Source organism: Bombina bombina, chromosome 5, assembly GCF_027579735.1.
Source record: "Bombina bombina isolate aBomBom1 chromosome 5, aBomBom1.pri, whole genome shotgun sequence".
Classification (NCBI taxonomy): Eukaryota; Metazoa; Chordata; class Amphibia; order Anura; family Bombinatoridae; genus Bombina; species Bombina bombina.
In genome coordinates, this window is record NC_069503.1 from 890,552,256 (window position 1) to 890,566,571 (window position 14,316).

General features: G+C 36.6%; 1 protein-coding gene across 3 annotated transcripts in view; it reads right to left on the bottom strand.

The window, feature by feature from the left end:
* Positions 1–4,061, bottom strand: part of OPRK1 (opioid receptor kappa 1) — a 69,177-nt gene extending 65,116 nt beyond the window's left edge. Inside the window, exons 1-2 of one of the 3 annotated variants that reach the window (XM_053715036.1) lie at positions 3,757–4,061; positions 1,418–1,770 (exon numbers count right to left, since the gene is read on the bottom strand). In XM_053715036.1, coding sequence (XP_053571011.1) covers positions 1,418–1,770; positions 3,757–4,061 — 658 coding nt within the window. Of the gene's footprint in view, positions 1–1,417; positions 1,771–3,756 lie in introns of those variants that run through there. The other 2 variants (XM_053715038.1, XM_053715037.1) reach the window with 2 other exon arrangements.
* Positions 4,062–14,316: the final 10,255 nt, after the last annotated feature.

Consider the following 14,316-nt stretch of genomic DNA (forward strand, 5'->3'; position numbering starts at 1 on the left):
TAGACTTCTATGAGGTGCACTACAAATGCCTCTTCTGGCTTTTACACGCGCGCTAACCCAAAAGTGCTCTACGACAACTGAGATAAAACCGAAGGAGCATTTAAAAAATGCTTAAAATACCTTTGTCGTTCACTTAAAAGAAAATATGTTTTATTATATATATATATATATATATATATATATATATATTATATACTGTATATAGATATATATATATATATTTATATACAGTATATTTATATAAATATATATTTAAATATATATCTATATGTATGTATATATGTATATATACTGCATATATTATATTTATATTCACACCTGCCTAAAACTATTGCACAGTACTATATATTTAAACAAAGGTATTTGAATATTTTCTATTAAATAAAAAAAATATTTACTTTGTTTAAAAAGGATATTTTACGGGGTCCATTTATTAATGTGCGGACGGACATGATCCGATATAGCGGATCATGTCCGCCGCTAACGATAAATGCTGACAGCATACGCTGTCTGCATTTATCATTGCACCAGTAGTTCTTGTGAACTGCTGATGGAATACCACCCCCTGCAGATCGGCCGCTAGCAGGGTGTGTCAATCAGCCCGATCGTATTCGATCGGGCGGATTGCTGTCCGCCACCTCACAGGTGGCGGACGAGTTAAGGAGCAGCGGTCTTAGGACCACAGCTTCTTAACTTCCGCTTCAGCCGGAGCGGAGTGGGTCGGAGGCAGCATCCGCTGCTTCATTAATAGACCCCCCTATGTCAAAGTAATTGACTGTGAAGGTCTCAAAGATGTATATTCTGTATATTTGTATATGTTTGTGTGTATGTATATATTATACTTATGCAACCCAGAAAAAGTTAGTTCATCCAAATCTTTTAAAACAAATATTTAGTGAAATTCGTTTTCATAATATTCATTGGCTGCATTATTCGGTGTAAAAAGCACTGAGATAAGGGGCAGTCTGCTATGCTACAAATAATCATAGAGGTAAAAAGTATATTAATAAAACAGTGTTTTTATGCAAAACTGGGGAATGGTTAATACATGGATTACCTATATTTAAAAAAAAAACACATGTCTGTTTGAATGTCAGTCTCCTAACAGATTGGAATTTCTTAGAAAACAAAGCCAAAAAAATCACTCAAGCTTGCACATAATGGTTTTGCATAGAAATTCTATTTCATTGGCACGGGATCCAAAGAATTTCAAATGCTCTAATTATATGCAATATTCCCAAATTTAAATAAATATATTTTCTTAAGTTACTATTTTTATGTTTCATACCACAGTGGACATAAATATTTACATTAATAATATGATCCAAATAATTAAGATCTAAAATATTTTTCAGTAGTTAATATGAATTCAAAACTTAAATATTTATTAAAAAGGCATTTTTTTTTTAAAACTCACCATCACTAATTTTGGTTCCTCCAAGTACAATGGCAGATATTCCAACGGAAGATGACAATAGCCATATACACACATTTATTATTTTCGCTTTTTGAGGTGTGCGAAAATCCAAGGCCTTTACAGGGTGGCAAACAGCAATATATCGATCAACGCTCATCATAGTTAATGTAAATATGCTTGTAAACATATTGTAATAGTCAATGGAGACAACTATTTTACAGAGCACATCACCAAATGGCCAGGAGTTCATTAGGAATTCGGTGCTTTGAAAAGGCATTGTGGTTGTCACTAATGCATCAGCCAGTGCCAGGTTAAAAATGTAAATATTGGTTGCAGTCTTCATTTTTGTATACCTAGTGGGAAAAAATATGAGAGAAAAAAATAAAGGAATTAATTTACTCCTACACTAATTTTACCCAAATAAAGTCAATGTGATTTCATCTTCAATAACAATGAGTATGATGCATTTTTGATTCCTTACTAAATATTTTATTTTATTTTCTGTGCCTTCCATTCTTTGCATTCCTTGTAATATATTTTTTATAGAGAACAGAGAATCTTACATATAATGCACAGTCCCAGATGGTTATTTCCTCCGAGCAATTAATGAATCACAGCTATTGCTATTTTGTTAGAAAAAAAATATGAAATATGTATAGTATGATATAAAAGATATTTGCAAACTATGTTGTCACGCTATTACCTGCAATTCTAAACACATATTTGCAGTTTATTATTAATATACTTAAAGGGACAGTAAAGTCAAAATTAAACTTTTAGGATTCAGATAGGGCATGCAATTTTAATCAACTTTACAATTTACTTTATCATCACATTTGCTTTGTTCTCTTGGTATTCTTTGCTGAAAGTTAAACCTATATAGGATCATATGCTAATTTATAAGCCCTTGAAGGCTGCCTCTTATCATTTTGACAGCTTTCCATAGCTAGACAGCGCTAGTTCATGTGTGCCATATAGATAACATTGTGCTCACTTCGGTGAAGTTATTTATGAGTCAGCACCGATTGGCTAAAATGCAGGACTGTCAAAAGAACTGCAATAAGGAGCTGTCTGCAGAGGCTTAGATACAAGGTAATCAAAGAGGGATTCACTCGGTCTGTACAAGACAAGTTGGTGCTATTTGCCTATGCTATCCCTGTCATCATCGTCTTCATCTGTATACTTCTTTAAAGCCTCTGCCTGTACCTCATTGCCTTGGACCTCTGGCTTGACTAGACAAGCCTTTTGGCTGTAAGTGTTCCAACCTAACTTATAGCCACAGCTTGTGGCTACCATTTCATTAAAATTCCATTTTATAATTTCCCTATGTTGGACCCAGGTTTAAGTATCAAAAATCCTAATCACTGCCACAATTAACCCATGGTCAGTATACTGTCCACTCTGCAAGGTTTCTCAAACAACTTTTTTTCCTATTCAGTGAGTCTACTTTTCATATCACACATATTTCACATTTACATTCACTGTTTACTGCAGTGGCTATTGTTTTAAAAGCTTAGAAATAAGTTCCTGTTTCGTGTGTAAGTTTTCATGTATTGGGGACTTAACACAACTTTATATAATAATGTCTATAAAGCCCATTAATGATGCACTGGAAAAGATGAAAATAGGCTCAATAAAAGAATGATCTACACCAAGGTCCTTCAGAAAACTCGCCAATGTCTAGACCAAAGCTCACTTGAGCTTGCAGCTCCTGCAGCATTAATATCTTTATATATTTCACTTTTTATGTATTTCACTTTTTATGTATTTCACTTTTGAATGTGAACTTATATCTGACAAGATCAATCTCACCTGAGCCCATGACTTGTAGAGAATCATTGTGTGCTCTAAACTGTCCAAAGCCCTAGCACCATAGTGAGACAAAAAAAAGTCTGAAGCATAAATTGTTGGCAGAATTGGGGTGGGCCTAGGACATTAGAGAACCCAATACACTACTTCAAGCTACAGAAGACATTCTTTTAGAATAAGATTCTCCACTTGGTGAAAGCTGTATTTGCATTGGAATGTTTTTATGGATACCACAGGAAATTGGAGCACAGAGGTGATCAAAATCTACAGATATAGTTTAATCAGCTAGGAAAAAAGGAAAATAAACCAGTAAGAAAATAATTGTCTTAATTATACACCAAAAGAAATAAATATTTTTTTAGATTGTAAGTTCCCACGGGAATAGTCTTGTCTTGTATCTAATCTAGTCAAGTTTTGTATTTTATTTACATGAATTGAACCCATGGACATCAGTGCAGAATACATTAACACTTTATAAGTAAAGTATTATAATAATAATAATACCATGCCTAAATAATGTAATAACTTACCTTATTATCACAAACATCACTAGAGCATTTCCCACCAGGCCAACCACAAAAACCATTGAATAGACTGCAGTAATTATTACTGAAATTGTTGGCGAAATGTTGGTGTGGTTGCTGTCATGTGCAGAGTTATCAGAGTACACACTTCCATTTTCATAGTCATCCCAGCCTGGTGGCCAACTGGAGTTGGGAGAACAGGTAGAAGAGCATGCAGGTACACAAGTAGGAGAGCATGTAGTACCAAGGGGAATTTGTTTTGGACCCATATCTTCCTCACGAAAAATCTGTACTGGAGTTTCCATCACCATAAAGTTCTACAGAATATGAGAAAACACTAAACAAATACAAAATAAATGAAGCATTGATTAGAAGGAATTTAAAAGGGAATTAAAGTTGATTTAACATTTAAAAGAATGTCTTTAAAGTGCCAGAACAGTTGAAAAATGACATGTCATTTTAAGATTATCAACCCTGCACAACTGTGAGTTTAACCCTTTAAAGGGGTAAAACACACAGTAGAGGTACCTCTTGACACTTGCAGAGCAATGCTGGTTCAGAGCAGAAACCACCGCATGACAATTCTTTAACTAGCGTTGCTAATTTGATCAGTGGCGGTTTTGCTTGGGACCAGCAGTACTCTGCAAGTGTTGAGTGGTATTTCTACTTAATCACTGCAGGGTTAATAGTCTTAAAATGATATATTCTAACAAATTAGAGCATCTCTTAAAATATATCCAAATAACACATTTTTCAAAACTCATATTACCTATTGTACATATCTTTGCAACAATAACAATTAGTTAAATATATATTTTCCTATATCTACTATCCCCAATGAAAACTGTTAAAGTGTGGTGTATATTAGGGGTGAGCAAATTATTGAAAATTGGGAGATATAATAACTGGAAAGATATTGAGAGGCTGCCAGACACAAGAACATCAGGTCACTCATATATAATCAGAATAATAAAGTATTATGTATAGAAGTTCAATTTTAAAATATATGTTAGACAAACTGTCATTTAAACTCTCTGGTTTACAACTTAAGTAAACAATTATTTCTTGAGGAATAATTAAAAATTATTCAACTCAGACCCTTAGATAACTTTTCCTTGGGTATCTTGCCACCCTCAAGGATTAGTGTGTCTGATGAGGAGATTAATATTAAATACCATAACTGTATTGAGTATGTAGACCTGTACATGTATCCTGTTACAAGAATGCTCCATAAAGCCCATAACTCTGCATCAATATTCAAAATAAATAATTTTATATGAGAAATAATTTTTGCTGAAAACATGTGTTTAAAGGATTATTAAATACAATGGAATTGCTTAATCAACAAATACATATTATTTATATTTCCTACATCATTTCATGTGACAGCTATCAGCCAATCCAATCTTAAAATGTGTATACATATATACTGTGAACTCTTGTACATGCTCAGTAGGATCTGGTGCCTCAGAAAGTGTAAAAATAAAAACTATGGTAAACATATTCTTTTCATATAATAGGGAAGCACTAAAGTTCCAGCATCATACAGGGAGTGCAGAATTATTAGGCAAATGAGTATTTTGACCACATCATCCTCTTTATGCATGTTGTCTTACTTCAAGCTGTATAGGCTCGAAAGCCTACTACCATTTAAGCATATTAGGTGATGTGCATCTCTGTAATGAGAAGGGGTGTGGTCTAATGACATCAACACCCTATATCAGGTGTGCATAATTATTAGGCAACTTCCTTTCCTTTGGCAAAATGGGTCAAAAGAAGGACTTGACAGGCTCAGAAAAGTCAAAAATAGTGAGATATCTTGCAGAGGGATGCAGCACTCTTAAAATTGCAAAGCTTCTGAAGCGTGATCATCGAACAATCAAGCGTTTCATTCAAAATAATCAACAGGGTTGCAAGAAGCATGTGGAAAAACCAAGGCGCAAAATAACTGCCCATGAACTGAGAAAAGTCAAGCGTGCAGCTGCCAAGATGCCACTTGCCACCAGTTTGGCCATATTTCAGAGCTGCAACATCACTGGAGTGCTCAAAAGCACAAGGTGTGCAATACTCAGAGACATGGCCAAAATGATAAAATGATAAATCTCAGAGTGCATCGAGTCACTGCAGCAAACATATATACGACTGCACTGTAATTCACACATCTTTACTATTTTTTTTGCCTCCGTCTGGGGGGTGAAGCCCCCATTGTAAACCACATTCCCCAAGTTTCATTTGGGGTGGGTGCCAGAGGATCAGCGGTGTGCCTTCCTTGAACCCCCTAAGAAGGCCCAAAAAAAAATATTGTAGATGGGGGAATTAAATTACATCAGGCTTTACCCACAGCCGCTTGGGTAATGTTAGGTTTACCCAGGTATTCCCAAGATTACCCGGATTTCTGACTTTACCCATAACAAATATACAAAAAGGGAGATATGGATCATTTGGTCCTATTTTGGGATCATCCAGCAAATTGTTAGATGATTGGGATTTGCAGGATCCTGTGCAATTTATTCAACGAACCAACAAGTAATTGGGGTTTTGCATTTGGTGTTCTTATTACTGCAAATAGGGTTTAATTTGAAATTAGCAAGCCAATGTCATTCTGAGTGGCATTATGGTTCAGTGTTATATTACAGTAGGCAGTCATGTATTATACTTTGATAAATCTAATATTACATGATCTGACATCAACATCAAATTTTAATTTCCTTGTGGTCTTATTTGGATTATCTATAACTCTATTTTCATTTTCATACAAGTAAAAATAACTATTTCCCTGTTAATTGAGATATGACATTATACAGAAAATCTGTTTACTGTATTTGTGAAACATAATGCTATCAAAAATAAATGCATATTGGATCAAAACGTACTTTTTTTTTTTACTTAAGTCATAAAGACACCTTAAATTCATATTATAATTACTCTGATTTTATTTTAACAGCACAGGTAACTGATATAAAACCAGAACTATAAAAAATTGTAAATAATTACTTCTCACATGCAGCAATATTCATTTACTTAACTTACAATTTACATTATATAACATTACTAAACATACAACAAATTTGTACGTGTCAAAAAAAGCTGTTAAAATTTGCCACATGGCTCATATTACAAGTTGAAAATTATGTGTTGCACTTGAGTGCAATACATAATAGCGATTAAAAGGTTAGCGCAACTTGACATCTGAAGTATAGTTTTAAGTCTACAATAAACGTTAAAAAAAGCACATATAAAACATATTAAAATAAAGTATTCCCCTCATATATAAACATATTAAATATAAAATATAAGTTTATTATTGAAATAAATGTATAAAAAGGGTTTAAAATGGATAAGGTATATGTCAAGGTGTAGGAATGGCAAGGGCTCAGAAGTGTATATGTATATATGTGTTTATATGTGTACATATATATATATATATATATATATATATATACACAGGTGTACACATGTTGCAAGGCACATAGAAAATAATACATAGAAAGGCTCAGGAGCAGCAAAGCACTACTGGGAGCTAGTTGCTGATTGGGGGCTGCACATATTTTGTCTCTTCTTGTTGGCTCAATTGATGTGTTCACTTAGATCCCAGTAGTGCAGTTGCTTCTTCAACAAAAGATACCAAAAGAACAAAGCAAATGTGATAATAGAAGTAAATTGAAAAGTTGTTTAAAATTTCTATCTGAATCATGAAAGAAAATTTTAAGTTTATGTCTCTTTAAGTGTTGTTTTCCCTGAGGAGAATAAGGGCTCTAATAGAGCCCCTATCTTCCTCCCATTAATGCTAAAGGGACAAGTGACTACTCATTTGAAAGGGGAGACACTAGAAGCTGATCTTCATTAAAACCAATAATTCCCTACCCACTAGGAACCAAGCAATATCTAGTGGTGAGGGGAGGGGGCTACTACAGAGCCTCATTGCTTCCTATGATATAATTTGAGGGGTATAAGACCCTTCATGAAAAATAAGGAAATCTCATTTTAAGGGTTCTGTTGTTAACGGCATCTAAACTTACATTCTTGCATTTCAAATAAAGATACCAAGAGAATGAAGAAAATTTGTCAATAGGAGTAAATTAGAAAGTTGCTTAAAATTGTATGCTCTATCTCAATCACAAAAAAAAAAAAAAAAATTGAGTTCAGTGTCCCTTTAATTTGTGTGCATGCTGTAACTGTATGATCATGGCCGCTGTTTCCTCCTCTTTTCTTATAAATGCTAATTGGCTATAACTGCCGAGGAGCTGCTAACTCAGACACACACCAGGTAGAGAACTTGTTAAATCACTACTTCTCCAATTGTAAATGATGTCCTGAAATACTATTGTCACAAATATCTACATCACTGTTATGAAACCACCCAAATATCTTAAACATCTACTGTATTTTGAAATGTGACTTAGGAAATCTGATGAAAAATGGACAAGCGACAGTAATACTTCCTCTGCATTAACGCCTAAACTGCTGTAGACCTGCAGAGGAAATATTAATATTACCTCTCACTTGTTCACCAGATTTCCTACACCACATTTCGCAAAAGAAGCTTAAGATATTTGGGTGGTTTTATTACAATGATGCAGAACTTTGTGACAATAGAATTTCAGGTCAGTAGTTACTATTGGAGAAGTAGTGATTTAACAACGCCTCCATTGGGTGTATGTCTGAGTTAGCAACTCCTCCACTGGCAATTATAGCCAATCAGCAATTATGCCATGCAGGATCTGTGAGGACACGCCCCGCATATGTAAGAAAAGAGGAGGAAACAACTGCCATGATTATACAGTTACATTGTGCACATTAATTAACTATTTTGAGTGCACAATGTAACTGCATCTTTGAGACCAATATCTGGTGTGCATGCTTTAATGATTGTTGCTTGGGCACAAAATAGTTAAATCGTGGGAACAATATAATACACCTTGCTCACAATGCATTACATTGTGAGTACGGTGTATAACAGCATGGGAACGTTTGCAATTTTTTTTTAACAGTGACACTGGAAGGTGCTCTGTACAAAAGTCAAAAGTCACCATACAGAGTGAATAACAATTGTTTTTAGGGGGGGGGGTTCTAAAGTGCATTTATCTAAAGAAGAACATAGAGAAATTATTCTTATGGCCAGAACAGTAAGCTGCTTTAAAGTTGCAATAAAATTGAACAAGACACATGGTCCCAGCAGGCACATCTCTCACAACCATACTGTGAATCATCCTGTATTAACTCCCATAAAATATATTAATTTTTAATATTGATTTTCCTTGGGATGCCCCAATTAGCTCTTACTGGCTGCATTTAGTAGCAGCTGTTTCCTATATTGCATCATTGAAGTTCCATTATGTCCATTATTTTATTGTATAATTGATATAAATTATGTTTGAATATGTTGTGAATATGTCCATGGATTTTAATGAGATAATTAATTATTTTGTTTATTATCAGAAAAATTTGATTCTTTTAAACTGGCTAACTATCATTGCATTTATGAAGATTGGGTATCCATTAGTCTTCAGGAAACATTATTTAAGAAATTCCCATATTAATACTAACACAATTTGATATTACAAGTCCATCGTACAAAAAAACATTTACCAGAGAAGGTTTAATGCGGCCAACATGGTATGAGGACCAACTAGGAATGCGGAGAATGGACGTCTTCAATTTTATATGCAAAAGTTTATTAACACATGGATAACAAAAGAAATAAAAGCAGACTTGCAAGTGTAGACAGAATGGATCTGATGCGTTTCGGCGTTATGCCATCATCAGAGACCTACGTTGGCTCTCTGCATCAGTTCCTTTATTTACAAAGCAACTCTCTGATAGTTTGGATAATAGCCCATTACCATCATTACAAAATGTTAACTCTGTATACATCAAAATTCCCTGAATTCGCATATATTGGATAAGAAATCTATACACATGTTTTGCCTATCATATATGTACTCAGGGACTTAACCCCTTTACCCAATAAGACGTATAAGTCTTGTAACACTTTGCCTACCATAATGACAAACGTATATATACGTCTTAGTTTCAGGAAAATCCAGCAGTCTCGGCTCTTAAATTACAGCTGAGAGCTAGAGTTCCTGAAGCTCAAGGCATCTGCCGTATATGGAACTGGAGTGCGATTGGTGCTCCAGTTCCATATTAAGGCAAATGTCTGATCGTTACAGATGATGAAACTGGGTGTGTCACCGTTTTTAACGATCGTTGCTGGTGCCAGCGGAAGGTGTTGTCTGGAGGTGGGTGGTGGGTGGGCGGCCCAGCAGCGGAGGGGGGAGGGAGGGGGAGGTAGTGGGAGGGCCCTGCGCTACATAAAAAAAATAAAGGGACAGGGAGGGATTTGGTAGCTACACTACAGAAAAAGCGATGTGGGGGTGTGATCGTGGGTGGGGGGGGCACTATGTTACAAGAAATTTAAAAATATATTTAAAAAAAAGCAGTTTATAGGTACTGGCAGACAGCTACCAGTACCTAAGATGGTGGCTAGTAGTTAGAGGGGGGAGGTTTAGAGAGCTGCCAGTACCTAAGATTGGGGTGACCAGTGGGGGTGGGGGAGGGAAGAGAGCTGTTTGGAAGGGATCAGGGGGTGGGAAGAGTCAAGTGGGAGAGTAATCTCTCCACTAAAGCTAAAATTAACCTTCCAAGTTACCTAATTTACCCCTTCACTGCCTGAAATAATAGAAGTGTGGTATGCAGCTGCAAATAGCGGCCTTCTAATTACCAAAAAGAAATGGCAAAGCCATATATGTCTGCTATTTCTGAACAAAGGGAATCCCAGTGAAACTTTTTCAACCATTTGTACCATGATTGCACAAGCAGTATGTAAATAATTTCTGTGAGAAACCCAAAGTTTGTGAAAAAAGTAAAAAAAAAATTATTTGATTACATTTGGTGGTGAAATGGTGGCATGAAATATACCAAAATGGACTTAGATCAATACCTTGGGTTGCCTACTTAAAATATATATATAGTTTTGAATAGTAAATAGTAAAAAAAAATGATCTATTTCTGTTTAAATTAAGTGATAGAAAAAATGCTAAAAAGTCTCTGGTATTTTGGAAAAGTTTTTCTCTGAAAGTCCCGGTAGTGGTTAAAGACACACTAAATCCAAATTTTTTCTTTCATGATTCAGATAGATCATGCAATTTTAAGCAACTTTCTAATTTACTCCCATTATCAATTTTTCTTCGTTCTCTTGCTATCTTTATTTGAAAAAGAAGTCATCTAAGCTAAGGAGCCATCTGGTTGAGCACCCTGGACAGCACTTGTTTATTGGTGCTGTTCAATCAGCAAGGACAACCCAGGTTGTGAACCAAAAATGGGCCGGCTTCTAAACTTACATATTTGCTTTTCAAATAAAGATAGCAAGAGAATGAAGAAAAATTCATAATAGGTATAAATTAGAAAGTTGCTTAGAATCACATGCTCTATCTGAATCATGAAAATGTTTTGGTTCAGTGTCCCTTTAAGGTAACACCTTACTATGTGACCTGTGTAGAATTAAAGGGACATTGAACCCAATTTTTTTTATTAATTTATTTTAAGAAACATTCTAATGTAATCCTATTATCAATTTTTCTTCGTTCTCTTGCTATCTTTAATTTAAAAGCAGGAATGTAAATCTTAGCAGTCAGCCCATTTTAGGTTCAGCACCATGGATAGTGCTTGCTTATTAAAGGCTTACATTTACTCACCAATAAGCAAGCATAACCAAGGTTCTCAACCAAAAATGGGACGGCTCCTATGCATCACATTTCTGCTTTTTTAATAAAGATAGCAAGAGAACAAAGAAAAATTGATAATAGGAGTAAATTAGAAATTTGCTTAAAATTACATGCTCTATCTGAATCATGAAAGAAAAAAATTGGATTTAGTGTCCCTTTAAGTACAATCTGCATATATATATATATATATATATATATATATATATATATATATATATATATATAACATAATTTATGCTTACCTGATAAATTCCTTTCTTCTGTAGTGTGATCAGTCCACGGGTCATCATTACTTCTGGGATATTACTCCTCCCCAACAGGAAGTGCAAGAGGATTCACCCAGCAGAGCTGCATATAGCTCCTCCCCTCTACGTCACTCCCAGTCATTCGACCAAGGACCAACGAGAAAGGAAAAGCCAAGGGTGAAGTGGTGACTGGAGTATAAATTAAAAAATATTTACCTGCCTTAAAAACAGGGCGGGGCCGTGGACTGATCACACTACAGAAGAAAGGAATTTATCAGGTAAGCATAAATTATGTTTTCTTCTGTTAAGTGTGATCAGTCCACGGGTCATCATTACTTCTGGGATACCAATACCAAAGCAAAAGTACACGGATGACGGGAGGGATAGGCAGGCTCTTTATACAGAAGGAACCACTGCCTGAAGAACCTTTCTCCCAAAAATAGCCTCCGATGAAGCAAAAGTGTCAAATTTGTAAAATTTGGAAAAAGTATGAAGCGAAGACCAAGTTGCAGCCTTGCAAATCTGTTCAACAGAGGCCTCATTCTTGAAGGCCCAAGTGGAAGCCACAGCTCTAGTAGAATGAGCTGTAATTCTTTCAGGAGGATGCTGTCCAGCAGTCTCATAAGCTAAACGAATTATGCTACGAAGCCAAAAAGAAAGAGAGGTAGCGGAAGCTTTTTGACCTCTCCTCTGCCCAGAGTAAATGACAAACAGAGAAGACGTTTGTCGAAATTCCTTAGTTGCCTGTAAGTAAAATTTTAGAGCACGGACTACATCCAGGTTGTGCAGTAGACGTTCCTTCTTTGAAGAAGGATTTGGGCATAAAGAAGGAACAACAATCTCTTGATTGATATTCCTGTTAGTAAGTACCTTAGGTAAGAACCCAGGTTTAGTACGCAGGACTACCTTATCCGAATGAAAAATCAAATAAGGAGAATCACAATGTAAGGCTGATAATTCAGAGACTCTTCGAGCCGAGGAAATAGCCATTAAAAATAGAACTTTCCAAGATAACAACTTTATATCAATGGAATGAAGGGGTTCAAACGGAACGCCCTGTAAAACATTAAGAACAAGGTTTAAACTCCATGGTGGAGCAACAGTTTTAAACACAGGCTTAATCCTGGCCAAAGTCTGACAAAAAGCCTGGACGTCAGGAACTTCTGACAGACGTTTGTGTAACAGAATGGACAGAGCTGAGATCTGTCCCTTTAATGAACTAGCAGATAAACCCTTTTCTAAACCTTCTTGTAGAAAAGACAATATCCTAGGAATCCTAACCTTACTCCAAGAGTAACCTTTGGATTCACACCAATATAGGTATTTACGCCATATCTTATGGTAAATCTTTCTGGTAACAGGTTTCCTAGCCTGTATTAGGGTATCAATAACTGACTCAGAAAACCCACGTCTTGATAAAATCAAGCGTTCAATTTCCAAGCAGTCAGCTTCAGAGAAGTTAGATTTTGATGTTTGAAGGGACCCTGTATCAGAAGGTCCTGTTTCAGAGGTAGAGACCAAGGTGGACAGGATGACATGTCCACCAGGTCTGCATACCAAGTCCTTCGTGGCCACGCAGGTGCTATTAGAATCACTGATGCTCTCTCTTGTTTGATTCTGGCAATCAATCGAGGAAGCAACGGGAAGGGTGGAAACACGTAAGCCATCCTGAAGTCCCAAGGTGCTGTCAGAGCATCTATCAGGACTGCTCCTGGATCCCTGGATCTGGGACCCGTAACGAGGAAGCTTGGCGTTCTGTCGAGACGCCATGAGATCTATCTCTGGTTTGCCCCAACGTCGAAGTATTTGGGCAAAGACCTCCGGATGAAGTTCCCACTCCCCCGGATGAAAAGTCTGACGACTTAAGAAATCCGCCTCCCAGTTCTCCACTCCCGGGATGTGGATTGCTGACAGATGGCAAGAGTGAGACTCTGCCCAGCGAATTATCTTTGATACTTCCATCATAGCTAGGGAGCTTCTTGTCCCTCCCTGATGGTTGATGTAAGCTACAGTCGTGATGTTGTCCGACTGAAACCTGATGAACCCCCGAGTTGTCAACTGGGGCCAAGCCAGGAGGGCATTGAGAAACTGCTCTCAATTCCAGAATGTTTATTGGCAGGAGACTCTCCTCCTGACTCCATTGTCCCTGAGCCTTCAGAGAATTCCAGACGGCACCACAACCTAGAAGGCTGGCGTCTGTTGTTACAATTGTCCAGTCTGGTCTGCTGAATGGCATCCCCCTGGACAGATGTGGCCGAGAAAGCCACCATAGAAGAGAATTTCTGGTCTCTTGATCCAGATTCAGAGAAGGGGATAAGTCTGAGTAATCCCCATTCCACTGACTTAGCATGCACAGTTGCAGTGGTCTGAGGTGTAGGCGTGCAAAGGTTACTATGTCCATTGCCGCTACCATTAAGCCGATTACCTCCATGCATTGAGCCACTGACGGGTGTTGAATGGAATGAAGGGTGCGGCAAGCACTTTGAAGTCTTGTTAGCCTGTCCTCTGTCAGGTAAATCTTCATTTCTACAGAATCTATAAGAGTCCCCAGTAAGGGGAACTCTTGTGAGTGGAACGAGTGAACTTTTCTTTTC